This window comes from Electrophorus electricus, chromosome 1 (genome assembly GCF_041902795.1).
Source record: "Electrophorus electricus isolate QZ-2024a chromosome 1, ASM4190279v1, whole genome shotgun sequence".
NCBI lineage: Eukaryota > Metazoa > Chordata > Actinopteri > Gymnotiformes > Gymnotidae > Electrophorus > Electrophorus electricus.
In genome coordinates, this window is record NC_137497.1 from 36,793,684 (window position 1) to 36,811,720 (window position 18,037).

The 18,037-nt window shown below is 48.5% G+C and overlaps 1 protein-coding gene and 1 long non-coding RNA gene across 4 annotated transcripts in view; one reads left to right on the forward strand and one right to left on the reverse strand.

Annotated features, from left to right (window-relative positions):
- fndc3bb (fibronectin type III domain containing 3Bb) overlaps window positions 1-18,037 on the reverse strand; it is a 44,042-nt gene extending 26,005 nt beyond the window's left edge. For 2 of the 3 annotated variants that reach the window (XM_035526100.2, XM_035526097.2), the window contains exons 1-3: window positions 17,886-18,036; window positions 9,206-9,348; window positions 9,039-9,114 (exon numbers count right to left, since the gene is read on the reverse strand). In XM_035526100.2, the coding sequence (XP_035381993.1) occupies window positions 9,039-9,114; window positions 9,206-9,319 (190 nt within the window). In that variant the 5' untranslated portion in view covers window positions 9,320-9,348; window positions 17,886-18,036. Of the gene's footprint in view, window positions 1-9,038; window positions 9,115-9,205; window positions 9,349-17,885 lie in introns of all 3 variants that reach the window. The other variant, XM_035526099.2, reaches the window with a different exon arrangement.
- On the forward strand, window positions 947-14,688 carry LOC145658794 (uncharacterized). The gene is made up of 3 exons (XR_014124676.1): window positions 947-7,564; window positions 9,939-10,124; window positions 11,719-14,688. It is a non-coding gene; the product is annotated as an uncharacterized LOC145658794 (long non-coding RNA).

The window sequence follows — 18,037 nt, forward strand, 5'->3', positions numbered from 1 at the left end:
TGGAAAAAGGCCAGTGTATGTATGAAACCCCCTCCGCCGACGTCCATCCGCACAATCCTAGGGGTGGGGGCAGATATGAGTGACAGACAGGGGGAGGGAGGGAGAGAGAGAGAGAGAGAGAGAGAGGACCCAGTACTCAACAGCTCACCAGCAAGACATTGGGCAAACATCAACATTCCTACCAACTCAAAAGAAGGAGTGTGGGGGAGGGTGAAAAGAGCTTGAGCAAAGAGAAGAAACAGAAGCTTGTGAAACGTAGAGATACCTAGAAAAACAAACAGACAGAGAGAGAGAGAGAGAGAGAGAGACACACACACACATACACAGAGAGAGAGAGAGAGAGAGAGAGAGAGAGAGACACACACACACAGAGAGAGAGAGAGAGAGTGTATTAGCAGGGCAGAAAACACGAGAAGGAGAGCGGGGCAGGTAGCGCACTCCCCCACTGGGCTTCCCAGGAGCCCGCAGGAACGGTGGGCCTCCCTGACAGAACAAGCTCCTCTTTGTGCTGGAGAGAAGTCCCCACCACCACCTCCCCTTCTGGGGCTAGAGGATCCCTCACCCAGTCCATCCAGTCTGCAGGAGACCACAGCTCATGACACACCAGCCCGGCCTCTCCATGTGCGCGAGTGTGTGTGTTCGTGTGTTCGCTCTGCTCTGCCAGATAAACTCATAGAAGACAGTTGCTGAAAATGTGCTTTTTGGTTTGTTTTCATTTTTCCCTCCTCAGACACAGAGGGGGTCACGGGCCACCATAAAAGACCTGAATGAAGGTACATAGAGACGCGTGAGCGCACGCGAACACGCACACATACGGAAATGCAATTTTTCCACAAACTACAGGCTTCTTTGAAAAAGCCCACTAATTCAGCTGGAAAAGCTGCAGTAGTTTAGCCAGACAGTGAGACGACGGGAAAAAGAATGGGAAAGGAAGAGGGAGAGAGAGAGAGAGAGAGAGAGAGAGAGAGAGAGAGAGAGAGAGAGAGAGAGAGAGGGAGAGAGAGAGAGGGAGAGGGAGAGAGAGAGAGACATGAACAGACAGACAGATAGATGTTTTTGGGAGGAATGTATGACGTGGCACTGGGAGCGTGGCGCAAAACTAAGGTGGCTTCAGGAAAAAAGCCAACCTTCCCAGCTAAACTGAACGAGTCTGTATCAGGGCATGTGTGCAGCTGAGAGAATGCATGTCCGTGTGTGTGTGCGCACGCAGACATATGTATAAGGTACAAAGCAATCTCACGTCCAGCACGCCTGGAAGTGGAACACCCCTGGTGAGAACCCTGAGCGAACAGCAGGAAGTGCGCAGGCACAGTTCCTTGCCCTTTCACCCCTGTGTCTTATGACACCACAAAGCAGAAAGTACCACAAAGCTGTGGACGGCAACCAACCGCAAAGAATGCGCCGTCCTCCCACACCCCGCGAGGAGGTGCTCAGCTCTCAAACCCAACTCGCTAAACAGGGAGCCCCTGTGCCAGAGGAGAGAATTATGCAGGAGTGAGGGAGATCACATTTTACCCCCTGTAGTTTGCGCGCGGGTGTGTGTGCGCACGTATGTGTGCGGGTGCCTTTCATCTGTTTACGGTTATATGGCCTATTGTCTTTATTGTAAACACTACTCTGTGTGCACAATTACTGGCAAGAGAGTATTTTAACCATATCATTATTTTTATGCATATTATCCAATTCCAAGCTGTATAAACTTCAAAGCTTACTGGACTTAAGCATATCAGGTGATGTGTATTTGTATAATGAGGGAGGTGTGGCCTAAGGAGATCAACACCCTACATCAAGGTGTGCAGAATTATTAGGCAGCTTCTTTTCCTCAGGCAAAATGGGCCGAAAAATAGATCTAACTGACTCTGAAAAGTAAAAAATTGTAAAAGGTCTTTCAGAGGGATGCAGCACTCTTACAATTTCTAAGATATTGGGGCGTGATCCCAGAACCATCAAACGTTTTGTTGCAAATGGTTAACAGGGTCACAAGAAACGTGTTGAGGAAAAAAGATGCAAATTAAATGCCAAAGATTTCAGAAGAATCAAACATGAAGCGAATAGGAACCCATTGTCCTTCAGTGCTGTCATATTCCAGAACCGCAACCTACCTGTGAGTGCCCAGAAGTACAAGCTGTTCAGTACTCTGAGACATGGCCAATGTAAGGAAGGCTGAAACCTGACCACCACTGAACAAGACACATAAGGTGAAACGTCAAGACTGAGCCAAGAAATATCTGAAGACAGGTTTTTTACAGGTTTCACATGGACTGATGAGATGAGAGTGACTCTTGACAGACCAGATGGATGTGCCCATGGCTGGCTCAGTAATAGGCACAGAGCTCCATGTCGACTCCACCAAGGTGGAGGTTGGGTACTGCTATGGGCTGGTATTATTAAAGACGAGCTAGTTGGAGCTTTTCGGGTTGAAGATGGACTCAAAATCAACTCTCAAACCTCCATTTTTAGAAGGCACTTTGTTCAAGCAGTGGTACAGGAAAAAGTCTGCATCAGGAAGACCATGATTTTTATACAGGACAATGCTCCATCACATGCATCGAAGTACTCCACTGCGTGGCTAGCCAGTAAAGGACTTGGAGATGAAAGAATGACGTGGCCCCCTTCCATGAGAGCACTGCAGTTGTTCAATAATAAAATTAATCCTCAAAAATACAACTGTGCTGTTAAGTTGGGCAAAATGTGAGTTGTGGAGCATGAATGTGTTTAATAAACAAGCTCCATGATCAAGAGCAAGACTGGTACTGAGCCCAATTCAGTACCATTACACAGACTTTCATGAAACATAACTTGGCTTTTGACCCCGTGGATGGATGCGGGGGGAGTATGAGGGCTTAGGAGCTCCAAATATTTGCTGCAAGGTGAGTGTTAAAGGTGATGATCACTGAAACCCTGCATAACAACTCCCTTCACAAGCACTCAGACGCACAATCACACTCAAAAGGAAGACGGCATTACTATTTTATATAAAATTATTCTATATACACTCACTGCAGGAATGGGGCTCAACAAAAAAAAAAGGGAGGGGGGGAGCAGGAGAAAACCAGAGAAAAGAGATAATTACAGACTCTGAAAGAAAATCACAAACAATTAAGCATCCAAACCATACAATTCCACTCCATTGATGACATCAGGGATCAAATGAAGTTTGTTAAAAGGGGGAGGAAAGTGGTGGGCTTTGGGGGGGGGTTCTTACCACATTACCCAGGTCATTGCAGGATGCTGCTATATTGTTCAAAATCTTTTCCTCTGCAAATCTTTTGGATTTGGTGAGATATTCCAACATGGCAATAGCTCTGCTCTGATTTATGTGGTTTAGTAAATGAACTTCAAATTATTACATTTCATCAAAACGGAAACAGACCACAAAAAACAAAACAACAACAATAACTCTACCATGCCATACCTCACCTAGCCTGACCTGGCCTGGCCCTAGATACAAGCCCAAGAAGTTGGCCTTGGACTTGGAACTGCGGTTTAGGCTGGAAGTCAAGAAATGCAAGGGCCTACTGAGCAGGCCGTGCTGATTATGACTACGGTCAATCAAAGAGCACATGATGGCGGGACATGTGCTCATCTGCCTTCAGGATGGAATGCCTCTAAGTACAAACTCACAGCATGCGCGAAATAAAGGATTTGGTTTCTCTTTTGATGCCAATGATTATATCCTGCAGAGAACTAGACAATAGACTGCTATGCCCAAATTTACTTAAGTTCACTGGAACTAGCTGTTACGCAAACATCCTTGACAACTGGCAACCTATAAACATCACACAATTTCGCAATCAATACTGAACAGCTTGTAAATATTCGGTTCAGAGAAGAGAGGGAGTATTGTTTTGGGTTGGGGGGGGGGGCTAAAATTCGTAGCACAAAGGAGGGAGGTACACTGTTTGGAGGTCCAGCCTCAGCTCCACACTCTCCCCTTAATACATTGTGAAGTCCCTTAGCGTGCAGGAACACATACAACAACAAAAATAGCTTCAGGCTTTGCAGAAATCACATGTTAATTTAATGTCACACACACTGGGGTGCCAATATCTCACATCTCACAAGGGAAGCAATGCTGTTGTTTTGGTACATTTTCTCTGCAACAAAGCCACTAGGCCATTGTTCTTTCGGCACTCTCCATGCGTCCTTAATGCACTCCTGCAGCTGACGTCCCCACCATCGCGCACGTGTCCTGAAAGCAGCTCTACTCCTGCAGCTGACGTCCCCACTGTCGCGCACGTGTCCTGAAAGCAGCCCTACTTCTGCCTTTTTGGCCCTGCTACAGGCTGTCATGGTTGGCAGAACCGAAACATAGCGGTTTCAAAAGTTTCAGTTTCAGCGTGAAATGCAAACTGGACGGCACATGGACATTTTAATAAGACAGCAAGGGGAAATACCTCATATATATATATATATATATATATATATATTGTGTGTGTGTGCATGAAACAGTGACAAAGTTACAAAGTGTGCACTCAAAAATGCAAGCAATCCATTTTTCTGCCAAACAAAAGTAAAAGATTTTGTAAAACACCTCCGTCTAACCAATGGGAAGCAAACTCAAGCTGGAGGAGGCAGTGTGCAGCCACTAGGGGCTCGCTGGGGAAACACTGCCCTGCTGAGGAGGACGGCACACGGTGAGGGAGGGCCAGAGCTCGCGCGAGGCCAGCGGTGCCTCTCGTACCCCTGGGGGAAAGTCTGCCGAGAAGAGGAGGCGCAGAGAAAGGCTGGGAGGAGCCGAGGTCCCAGGTCCGTCCGGCCTCCGGGGCAGATGAGTCCCAAGGCCCGGAGCGGCTCGCCTTACACGCACTGCTCCAGCCCCACCTAGCCCCGCCCACATCTCCCGGCCTTCCCTGGCCTGCAGCCACATCGCTGCCGACGTGCTGCAATGGAAGCGCTTTTCTTTTTTTAATCATGCTGCTGCTTGTCTGGGCATTGTGTGCCCCTTCCTCCGACTGAGGTAGACAGGTTAACCCCACCTCTCATCCACCCCCCCGAACGTCCGCTAAGAACAGAAAACAAAGCGAGCCTGCGGCATCCGCCCCACGTGAATGCGCTGCGAGATGTCTACTTGGCATAGCCCGGACTTGAGGAGGCCGCGGCTGCGGGACACTGCCGGTCTGTGCTCCAGGAAGGGAGCGTTGCAGAGGAGCGTTGCCGACAGGCAGGACAGGAAGTGGAAAAATGTGTCAGGAGGGCAGGTGGTGTCCCATGCCCGTGCTGACGCATTCCTGCCAACCCGTTTGACTGCTGGAGTGGTCGAGAGTGGGGTGAGCAGGTGAAGGGGCAGGGGCAGCTCGAACCCAGACGACAAGGTCAGGAACGCAGTGCACGACCGGGAAGGGAAAAGCTCGGCGGCAGAGAAAGGACTGGAAGGCGTGCTCCGACATGCCCCGTGCTCGGAAAAGGCTTTCCGTCTACTCCGACATGCTCGGGGTTGGGGTGGGGGGGAACAGAGTAAGGCAAAGAAGGCTGGGGCTGTTTGTGTTTTCTGGATCTGCCCCGTCTGTGCAAAGTCTAGTCTGTCATGTTCATAAATGGCGCCACTGTCTGTAGAGAGAAGCCCTAAAAAGCCTCAAGATGTGCTCACATTACTGCGATGGTTGAGAAATGAACTGGGGGGGGGGGGGGGGTTCGTGATCTTACATAAGCGTGGCCAGGGGCAGCATTTTTACAGATGAAGCCTTCACAAATGGCACCCCGGCCCAGGCAACAGAGAGGTCCACTTGTGCTTGGGTCCTGATCCACACAGACATCCCTGCTTGAGGACAGTAGGGAGCTCTCCGAACTGCAGACTCGCGTCTTTTCCGAGAAGTCCTGACCAGAGGAGAGCAGGACGAGAAGCTATGTGCCCGTGCAGCTGGAGATGTCACTCTCTTGTTTAAAAAAAAAGTGCCCTTGTTATTCTGGAACTTGAGCCACTGCTCTATAAAGGCGAATAGAGCGCTGGAAACACAGGATGTGACGCGCTCAAAAAATAGAAGGGCAGAAAGAAAGAGGAGAGGGGACCAGACGGACAGAGAGAGAGAGAGAGAAGGGAGGGGAGATAGAAAGAGAGACGGAGCGAGAGGGAGGGAGGAGGGAAAAAAGAACTAGTGGAATGTTCCACTGTGTAATGTTCTTGAGCGCTTGGTGCCAGCATGCGAAAAACATTCAGGACTTTCAAAAAGAAAGACCTTCCCTTCAAAAGGTCTCCAAAAAATGTGTGCACGCCGACTGACTAAGTAAAGAGCGAGACAAAACAAACACGCACACAGTCTCTCACACACGCAGTGTGGAAGGACGTGGGTGAGACACAACGTTGCCCTTTTTCTTCAGCTTGATCACTTCTCTCTCTCCCTCCCTCCCTCCCTGTGTGTGTGTGTGTGTGTGTGAGGGAGAGAGTGTGACGCACACAAAAATGCACTGTTCCATGCACTGCTTGGTGACTCACAGCAATGGAATCAGGGCTCTGCTCCGATCATCTGCGCGGTGGGGCTTTCCTCCCCAGCAGGAAAGGGGGGGGGGGGGTTAGATAGCACACGCATGCAAAAATTCCCCCAAAATGAGCACTCCATAAAAGAGCAAAAGATTTAAAGTGGAAAAAAGGCTCAATAGAAGCAGCGGGGCAACGAGGAAGCAGAGCAGAATGGGGGGGGGGGGGGTTGACACGCCTCCTCACGGTTCTGCCTGCGAGGGTGAACACCATTCAGCCCCGTGCCTCCTGCTCACTGCCAGGCCTCCCCTTGGGGCAGAGGAGGCGTCGACTCGCAGGAACGCGTACGCCAGGCCCCTCGGGCCCGGGGCTGGGAAGAGCAGTGCAGTCTGCCTCGTCCCGCACGATCGCTGCCTGTCCCAGGACCTCGCAGGACGCTCGGGGAATGGTTCGCAGAAAGGATCCTGCTGTCGGTTATTAAGAGCTTTTCCAGTCTGGCTGAGCTTTGTGCTATTCATCAAGGGCGAGATGGCTGCTTGAGTGCGTCTGTTTGTGTGTGTTTGTGTGTGTGTGTGTGTGTGTGTGTGTGTGTGTGTGTCTGCGCACGAGCTCGTGTCCGTCCAGCAGCCACATCACATCAAGGCTCTGGGCGTCCGCTCTCCTCAAGGCTGCAGCCACATCTGCACCGGATGCAGGGCTGTTGCGGCTCGTCTTGGCCTAAAAAGCGGCTGCGCTCTGTGCGCAGATAACGTGCTCGTGCGCGTGTGTGTGTGCGCGTGTGGCAGGCGTGCTCCGCTAACAGCTGCAGGGCTCCACATGGCCGCATTTTTTCCTTCGCTCCCCAGCTCCTTTTTGCCTGGCTAGCTCCGTCTCCCCTCGTTCACTCGCTCCGTCTGTCAGGCCAACAAAGGGGCCGTTTTCCACCGCGATGCTTGCGCGGGGGGGGCAGACACGAGATACGCCTTTTGCAGTCGTACTTTGGAGGAGAGAGGAGTGAGGGATGAGGGCCACAGAGGAGAGGAGAGATGAGAGAGCAGAGGCGTGTGCCGCGTCAGCAGGACGTACCTACACACGGCCAGCAAACGGAAGGAAGGGGAGACGGAAGTCTCAGACCAGCCGTGTTACGCATGAGGCAAAGGGCCTCTCTGGGTGAGCCTGGTCCCATGCACTACATTTATGAGGGCCTTTATGGCTTTATGAGTGTTGGTGCGTGCACACACACACACACACACACACACACACACACACACACACATTTGGTGAAGCCGCCATGATCTGTAATACAAGCCACGTTCTATAGAATGGGGGCGACTCACCCAGCAGAGCATGACGCACGGAGGTTCCCCTGCCCCACATGGCCAGGGTGGTGCGGTTGCCAGGAGCAACATCAGCTCAGAAAAGCCAGGAAGGAACGCCTTTCCCCTCTCTGCCTACCGGCCTTCGGGTCACTCACCGCGGGCTCTGGGTCCAGGCTGAGGTTCTACCAGACACCTGTGGCCATCCTAACCCACCGTTCCGGTACCGGCCGGGGGTGCAGCGATAAGGGCTGGCCGGGCCAATCAGGGTGGCACGGGCTTGGACATTCCTGCCTGCGGGAGGTACGCCGGCCCACGACAACACTTTAAAAACGCGCGTTAAAACGGAAGACGGCCCATAGCCAAAAAGCCAGCTAGGCTGATCTGCCTTAATCAGCGAATGTTTGCAGAACTGCCACGTCATCAAAAAAACAAAAAGAAAACAACAGCCCCAAAACAGCAAAGCACCATCTGCCTGATACTACATAGGGGAAGCATGGAATATTAGTCAAAAATCAGACCAGGAGCGCAGCGGGACGGCCGCTCCAATAACAACCCGCAAGCCGGGGAAGCTGCTACGCACAGTTTCTTGTGCTCCGAGTGGCCTCTTCTGTCTCTCGGTCTCTCTCTTTCTCTCTCAGTTTCTGTTTCAAACCTGCTGCTAACGTTTTCCCCCAAACTGCTCTCTTCGGGTAAAGGGAATTAGATAATAGTTAGCAGCTCCACTTTGCCTTCAGAAGCACACGGAACAGCCCTACCACTCAGTAGAGCTCTTTGTTAACAGGAATAATGCAGTTCCTTCAGGACACTTACTGAGCTTTTTTAAAGCCTCTGTGAAGTCAGAGGGACATCAAGTGGTGCGGGCTGAGCCAACGCAGACAGACGAGCTCAGCAAAAGCCTCGGAGCTTCTGCAGGACATGCGGAGCAGGAGTGACAGGAACGACCAGGGCTTAGTGACATATGCAGCTGCGTGCGCAGAGAATGTCCTGTCAAACACTGCATACACCAACATCTGACAGCTCTGTTGTCTGTGAGAATCATCCAGTACTGTGGTGAGACTGGCGAGAAAACGTCTTATTGCCTACTGATGACTCAATAATATCAAAGGTTTGTATGTTTGCTTTACAACTGCAGAACTTGGCTGTAAAAAGAGTTGAGGGAGACCATATCCAACGAGCACGATGATCCCCACGAAAGAGGTTTCTTATGCCAGAAGACGACAGTAAACAAAACCATCTGATCCATGCGGAGTCCTAACCGATCTGACTACATAAAGCAGCTGCAACAAACAGATCGGAATGTGCTTAATTATACTTATTAGACGGACCTTGGATGCACTGCAGCGTCCCGTCCTCTCTGCGAATGGTGAACGTCTCCCCGGGATTCACCTGGACCAAGATCACCTGGGAACAGAACGGACCCTGGTTCACGACTTGCCACAGCGGCGGCTCGGGTGAGGGGGTGGGTGTGAGAATGAGCTTGAGTGGCACTCACCTGTTGCGTGGCGTCCCCGTTCATCATGGGTGCGTGGTGCATCATGGGAACCTCGACATTCAGCTGCAGCAGGGGCTCCAGCATGTGGTCCGTCATCATCATGGTGACGTACATTCATGGAGCCTTCCCCCCCCGCACAGCCGCTGACAAGACAGAGCCAGGGGAGAGCCAGGGGTTAAAGACCCGCAAGAGTGCCATGCTTGACCATGCTAATTAGGTGCAAACAGCCCGTTAAAAAGATCAGTGGACCGCCATCCTCGCACTCAACTGTCCTCGTGCAAAACACCCACCCGCACAAGACTTCCAAGGAAAGTTGCCATCAGGTTAAGTGAGTGAGGGCATTCTGATGACACTGGCATTTATACGATGATGTAATCCATACAGAAATTAAGTACTCTGTTTATGAATGCAGGTATAGGATGACTACATTTCAGCCACAGCTGGAAGAGCAGGCAGCAAGGTTACTAGGCACATGGGGGAGGGGAGCTTAAATGCACTGCTGAAATCAGGCCTGCCACACAGCTCATGTGTCTAATTTACATGCAATGAGCAGAAACTGCTGGGGGCGGGGAACGAGGAAGTGAGATGATCTCCTCATTAAATCTAATTAAATGGGAAAATTACACTCACTCACTCTGTTTATCTCTGTCACTCTCTCTCTCTCTCTCTCTCTCTAACTCTCTCAACCCGCTGAACCTTCATCCACCGTGACGGGTCTGTTTCTGTTGGACAGACGTGATTGGAGGCCTCCTCTTCCTGTCCTCGACCCGAGAGTGGTGCGGCCCTGCGGCGGGGACAAGCGCACGCATCCCCGACCCCAGCCGGAGACGGCTGGCAGATTTCGCTTCGGCAGAGACGGTGGCTGTGGTGTCCGCCTTTAGCCTGGTTGCATGGAAAGGCCAGGAATGCCACTATTACAGTACGGGTCACAAGAACGACGGAATGTGTATTGGCCCTTCACTGGGCAATAAATACCTTTATATCTCCATGGCAACATTTTTCCCCCCCCCTAGATGTGCCAGACGTGCCCTTAGTCAAACAGACAATAACAAGTGCATCGAAACGCACAGACAGCCTCCATAAATTACTGAATTATTTTGCTTCGAGACACAAGTGATTCTTCATGCCCGTTACAGGCATGCCTGATCCAACAGGCGCTATAGAGCACCCTGTAATTACCACTATCCAAAATCATTAACACTGCATCTTAGCACACCAAGCCCCCAAGGCTCACAAACTAACACTCCACTGTCCCTCACCTCATCCTCTGCCCCCTCTCCCTTTAATGCCCTTCATTCTCGCCATTCCTCAGGATGACTGGGGCCTCTACCTTTTGTGAGTCCGGGGTGGAGTTTGGAGCTCCAGCACCCTCCCCAGGGGAAATGATCCATGGGTCGACAGAAACTGGGACTGAGGGGAGGGGTGGACAACGAGGCACTACACCCCACCTCTGGGGGTCGTGTTGTTATTACCACGTCACAGCGATTGCAGTGCAGGCAACAGACAGAGGTCTCTTTCACAAGGTGATGGCAGGCCCACATAGTGCGGGAGGGATTCCCCCAATTTAGCCCCTGCTTTGCCATGGAAACAAATGTTGCCTTGGCAACAGCATCTAGAGCAGGCCCCAAGGCCCTGGGATGTACATCTTCAGATTACAGGGAGCGTGAGTCATCCGTAGTTATACTTTAGACAGCGTCGGCTAAAAGCAGCGTTCTGAGGTGCTGTAAACGGGGGAGAGCCTGCATGCGGAGAGGAGTGCTCAGAATAACCACCCCCCCCGCATGCTTTTTGAGTGAGTTCACAGAAAACAGCACCAGAGATGCATGACATGTTGACCACCACTCAGTGAACCTCCCCTCAGCTCTTGAGACACAGGAGGAAACTTCCACTGTACATGGTGGCACCTGACACACAATCCATCCGAGCTCTGATGTCATGATAACATAATTGTGGAACATTATTCATGCCTAACAAAAGCAGCGTCAGGGTAGTTACAATGCCGACCTGCCACTTTCCACACTCCTTTAGAAGAGACTTCATTCTCCTTCAAATCTTTTTTCCGTGTCTGGCACTTTTATAGCTCCAGATGGGGAGTCGGTCTGGCACAGGCCCTGTAATCCAGCTAATGATATGTAATAACACAGAGGAGACTGTCGGAAACCGAGAAGCCATTCCTCTTCCCTCTCCTCCTCCTCCTCGGCTAGAAAGTGCTTTCCCAACAACAGTATCAAAACAAGTAGCTACACACACACACACACACGCACTGCCCTATGGTCCTAGTCCCAGTCTGCAAGTAAAACATCAACAAACAAGTATTCCTGAAGTATGATACAGTGTGCGTGCGTGTGTCCATCCTACTTCCCGACTGTTTTCCTCCCCCAGTAATTCCATCTCACCTCCAAACATTCACTGTTTCCAGCAGTCTCCCCATGAGTCATGTCTGCGACATTTACTGCGAGATGAAATCACGTCTTAAAACCATCCCCGCGAATAATCCCTCTTCCTCACTCCAGACCCCCTTCCCGTGGTGAGGCGGATTTTCCCCAGGACCCAGGCCCGATAAGACCCTAGACGAGGACGGCTCCAGCAGGAAGCCAAAGTCGCGACACACCGATATCTGAAGGTGCACGCTGGCCTAGGCAGCCAGCTGGTCATCACCCCTGCCTGTCAGGTGGTCCCCATACACACTTCCTAAAGCAAAGGTTGACTGATTTGAGGAAAATATGTACATTGCGATTCTTTCTGGCCAATACTGCAATTGAATTGAAATTCAGATTGCAATACAAAATAAGCTCCAGGTGTACATTCATGGTCAACAGAGCATTAATCATCTACTAAGCATAATATAACTTCTCCTAGTTCCTACATGAAATAAACAGATGACAAAGTAGCTGTAACTACTTACAACTGCTTTTTCCTTATTTAAAGAGCACTGTTACAGGACTCAGACCATCTTTGAGATGAAACAACAAAAAGAATTAGAAAGCTCTAAAAATGTTGTAAATCTTAAAAACCTTGTTAAGAAGCTTGAAAACACTGTTAACGTAAAAATCAGTCTAAAATCAGCCATTAAAATCAATCTACAACCTCACAAGTCATAAAAGGAAATGGCACAGAAGGGCTACAACTGCATCCCACTATTACACCAAGAGTTTTGAGGATGAGCATATCAGAAATGCAAGATATAAAATCTACCAAACAATGACACACCCTGACATGCTGTGTTTGAACAGCAGGCAGACGGGGAGGTGGGCAGGTGGGCACCATCACGTCACATGCATGCCCTTTCCTGCCCAGGCAGTTTCGTTTGGACTCACCCCAAAGCTGTGTTTTAATGCAAGCTCTAAGATGACCTGTCCCAGTCTGACCAGGGTGCTGGCCCGCATCTGCCCTGTAGCTGTGATACTGCGTCACACACCCACCCAACTGAGCTCCACCCTACTGAGCTCCTAGCCTGAAATATAGGCAACTTGATGTTGCTCGTCGGTATACATTTTGCTGAAAACTCAAATCACGCATATTAAGTCATGCTCATTTTCTGATGACATAGGTATGTAGTGAAACTTGGCCTAAATTTACCGAGAAGGCTACGGCATCGTCTGCCAAGGAGCCTAAATGCTCTCCAGTGCCGTGACCGTGCGACACACGACACGTCTACATGCAGCAAGGCGCAACCCCCCAGCCCCTCCCTCTCTCCCTTCAGAAGGTCACCAGGTCAAATTCCTCATTCTTGTCCAGGCCTCCACTACATTTTGCACAAGAGTAACTGGACTCGCGTGCATGTGTGTAACTAAGGCGTAGTGCTTCTGTAGCAGTGGCAGAGGACAGCACTTCGGGCCAAGGACGAGTGAGGAGAACTACATACTACATCTAAGACTGCAACCAGGAAGAAGAAGAGGAGAGCGACAGAGACGAGCAATGAGTGCAGGTGTGCGAGTGTGTGTGCACTCGCATACAGAGGTTGCACCATGCACCTGGCCATGAGGATAAGAGAGGGCAAAACAAAGGGGACCATGTTATACACCTGGTTCGGCTGTAGGAAATAACACAGCCTCACAAGCACACCAGCAGCCCAGTAGAATCAACCAGTGAATGTGTCATCAGCCTGACCTCATTTATGTCAAGACAAGACACATACGGGGAATCAGCGGAGCTACTAAAACTGGTTCATATCCCAGAGCACTGAGTAGCAACCGATTCTGACATGTTCCAATTACAAGGACGCAGTTACAAGTAACATATAAGTAACGTTATGCACTTCTCTCGACTTTTTATTAACTGTATGGTAGGGATGGGCGATAAGAAGTTAATGCGGTACACCCCGGCATTTAAAAATGTTGCTGTAATTAGAAATGTAGTGACCGTATTTCAAAATGGCGACATGAAAATCCACCTCTATCCTGTTAACCGACAATACCACGTTCAGCACACGTTTAGGTGCGGTGCAGCTTTAGAGGTCACCGACTGGTGACTGAGGTGCTCACTCTTTGTTGAGAGAGGGAGAAGCCAACATGGCTAGCGGTGAGTCTAGCAAGTTAAATTCCAAAGAAAACTGCTACTGCTGCAGTTTGGCTGCATTTTAGATTTGCATTAAATAAAAAAAGGGAGAACTTTTCAAATGCCGTCGACCTCAAAAAGCCGCTTTGTCACTGCCTGCAAAGCCACTGCGGCGATGTCAGGTTCAGTGCGGGACTGAAGGCAACGCGGATGTACGTTTACGGTTACAAAACACCTCGCTAAAAATAGTGTCGTTCCAGACGGTCGAAAAACGGTCATTTAAAGCCATGATCCAAACACTTGATTACGAGCTACCTGGAAGGAAATACTTTTCTAAAATAATGACTGCATAACTTGTATAACAAAAGTTCGACAAGATGTACAACACGTCAATGAATAGCTGTCTGCAGTCGACAGTAGTACAACAGATATGTGGTCATCCGCGAACATGACACTATACATGTCATTGACCGTCCACTTCATCATATCAGACTGGAAATTACAGTCTAAATGTCTCGAAATGACGTTTGTCCCGAAAAGTCACACAGCTGTTAACATTACTGGCGTGCTAGGTGATGCATTCCGAGAATGGCAACCGGTTGAAAATAAGCTCACAGATATAACTACAGATAAAAGGAGCCAACATTGCAGCCGCTGTCAAGATTCTGCATTGAAAATGGTTAAACTGTTTCGGTCATAGTTTCAGTTTGGCAGTGTCGAGCGGACTGCAAGACGAAACGCAAAATAGACATCAGCGAAGCAGGCAATATTGTTACCCCTGTGCGTAACTTGCTCGAGCCTGACAAATTAAACCAGTTAGTTTTTCTGGTGAAAAACCTTGAATAATGTAAAATATGCTTTTGTTTAGAATTTTCTTGCCGCTGTTTTCTTAACACGCCACATACTAAAACAGCGTTGCACTGCTGAACTGCTTTGTGTTCACGCCATAAATGCTCAATTTTTGTTAAAACCTTAAGTTTTTTGCCTCTGTTTTTAGACAGTGTTCAGCAAGAGATTAAATCTATTGAAATTAAGGGCTAAATAGTATAGGATCGGTGTGTTTAAAGATGTAAGGTTTAAATATATATTTCAGATATTGCAATATTGTGATGTGCAAAATAACTAACATTTATAATGTTCTGATTTATCTTTTTTTTTAAAAACAAACATGTTGTTCGTTTACGGAATGTGTGTTAAAGTGTGTTAATCCCACCACCAAAAAACCCGGTAATACCGTATACCACGAGATGATCTGAAGACAGTATGGAAAAAGGCAATACCGCCCAACCCTACTGTATGGCCACCTCATCGAATTTTTAGGAGCTTGTTCTTTGTCTTTGAACTGTATTTCCCAACTGTATTTTCCAACAAATGTGGTGTGTGGTGCAGATATTTAAATTACTTGAAATGCCTAAATTGTAGCACCAAAGGTAAAAAGTCATTGTCCTGGCAAGAAATTCATTATGCTTAACACACAGATATCTGACTGAGTACTAGTCTGGTTTAGCTGCTTATATAAACATTCCAAATTAAATTTTACTAAGTCTTTACCTTATATCCTGTTCTAGATTCATTGTTTAGAGTTTCCCCTCAACAAGGCCCTTTACACCAGGAATTAATGGAAATATTTGTATGCAGAAAAATGCTTCTTAGCATTCCGATGACCCTCCAGCCTCCAAAAGGCATTTCCGAAGGCCCGGGGATAAAAAAAAAAAGGGGCCAAGTACTCACCTGAACCTTATGAGCTCAGAGAGAGATAAATCTACCTGTAAACCGACTGCAGGCTCCAGCCATGTAATTTATAGCAGACGTGGAAAAGGAGCATTATTCAGAATGAAACAAGTCATCTGGAAGCCTTGAGCTGACGTGGAGCGTCTCACTTTAACCGCGTGAAGATCTCACGCTTGGCTCACACTGTAGCCAGCCTGCACAGTCCCTCCGTAATTAGGACACATCAGTGAACCATGTTACTCAGGCCTTAACTGTGTTAAGGTCAGCACCACCCACAGCAGGGACAGGAACGCCATCGTGTTTATACCTTTAGCCACCACCACTCATAACAGAATGAAAAGTGACATTAATTTAGATAAAGTTTCCGTGGGCAATTAGGTCCGAATCCAAAACCCATAATCGTTCCCTAAACTGCCTACAAATGTACCATCAGGTTTTCATAAAATGAAAAGCTTTAAAACAACAGAGTATGCCTCTGGGGTGGTGGGCTTTTCACAGGAACTTGGCACAACCCATGCAACAGCATCTACAAAGGCCGCTTTGCAGACGCTTAAAATCTTCCTCACGGGGATTGATGAGGAGACAGATAGGCTGCAACACCTGACCTTTCCTTGCCATCAGCAAAATTATCCTCAAATGTTTCAGTGCTATTTGTGGAGAACACTGGTGAGCTTCGAAGAGGACCCTTTGTGGGGAGACCCCCGCCTCAGAGAGAAAAGAGTGGGGAAAGGTCCACAGGAAACCAGGTGTGAAACATATGACGTCCCAAGGAGGGAAAGTTGTTGCTACGCAGACTGATGAGAGCAAAGACTATCCTCCACTGGTGAAGGTCCCAGGACAACCTCTGTGTGCTCCTTTCAACAAGTTGCGATAAAAGCACGTTTGACGCACTAAATATCATAGTAAAAACTCCACAAACGACAAAGCCCGTCTGCAGTTAAAAATAGCTGCCTGAGGTATACACCCAACGGGACCGTTGCGTTATCATCAGATGTGGAAAGCGCGCAAGAATGCCACAGGCTCCACATTCTTTCAGCGTGCGCGTCAAGAGCGGAGAGGCTGCGAAACTGGGCAGCACTGGGCGGTAGAGAGGGTTGCACTAAGCGCAGAAAGCGAGTCTTCTCCGGCCTCGACGCCACCACAATTGCCCTGAAGTGTTCGGTGACGACAGGGGATTAAATCATATAATGGTTCACGCTTGGTACAACCCTAAAGACAAACAACAGTTGGCGATACTGACGTTCAGGAAGGACACAGCTGAAGTGAAGTCTAAAGACGAATCCCGACAACACACATCGCACTTCACTAGTGGCCTTAACACTTTGGCGTTTAAAAGAGTGACAGGGGAAAAATAGGACAGGACTACTGCACAAAGTCAGACGAAAACGCTGATCTCTACATCTCAACATTAGCTCTGGAATGCCGCGTGACGTCATCTATTTGGGATCAGATTTCCTCCAATATGTTGATGCTAAGCATTTTTAAATGTTTTATAGACTAGTGTAACTTCTATACCATCAATAACGTTACCCAACTTCCACGGTCTTTAATCATTTCCCACGATAACCATTACTCGTACTTGCGTTTTGGGACAGACAACAGTAGTTTACATCAGTAAAGGTCCGATAAATCAATTGTGCTACGTTACAGCTCCCTGCTTATAAGCGCATTGCATAATCGCTGCAACAGACGTTATTACGATGTCTTAGCCCCTTAGGTAACTGGTTGCGATTTGCAACCAAGCACTTAGTTTGGTGCATTTCATTATTTGCATGACGCCATCGCTATCTACTGACCTGTTAGAGCGATTTGACGTATCATTTGCAAAAATCATGACGCTTTAAAAAAAAATTTGCTTTTATCTAATGCGACAAATATACGTGCTATACCGAAAGTGTTAAAACGCCCCAGACACTTTGCAATAAAAAGGCCTATCAATTTTGCTATCAGTTGTGAATTACACAATTTTCGAAATTAGCGAAACAGCTTTCCCCCGATATTCTTGAAGCTATTAAAGTAGCATAGAACTTTATAACACTTGTAAAAGGTAACGACTTACACGGCCAGTCTCGAAAATACTGTGGCGCGAGGGGCAACAAAGTGACCAAAGAAGAAGTGGCAGGGTCATAAAAACTTTGAGACCAAGAAACGAGATGAACGTCATGCACCACAACCTGGGAATGTGGTGTAAAGTTAAACGTTATAGCTGGCTCATAACATACAGTAATAAAGAATTCGGAACGTGTTAATCGAAGAGTTCGAGTGCACGAGTTTGAGTTTCGTTTTCCATTCAACTCCAGACTTCCTTTTTCCATCAGAGCAGACAGCCGGCGTCTGATCGCTCGGCCGCTTTCTGTGTGCTTTCCAGCTCTGCCAAACGTTATTTACATCCTCGAGCTTTTGTCTAACGACAGTGTCCTTTCCAACTACATATGAAAACAAGTTGACTTACTTTGGATTCAGCGAATTTTGCTAATCCGCGCGATAGTTCTCCTTGTCTGAAATTGAAAAAAATGTCATTCCCGAGTTGCTACGTCCACAGTGGACCAGAGGATTCCGCCATGTCAATTATGTGGCAGCGCACATGGGAGGAGAAGGGCCCAA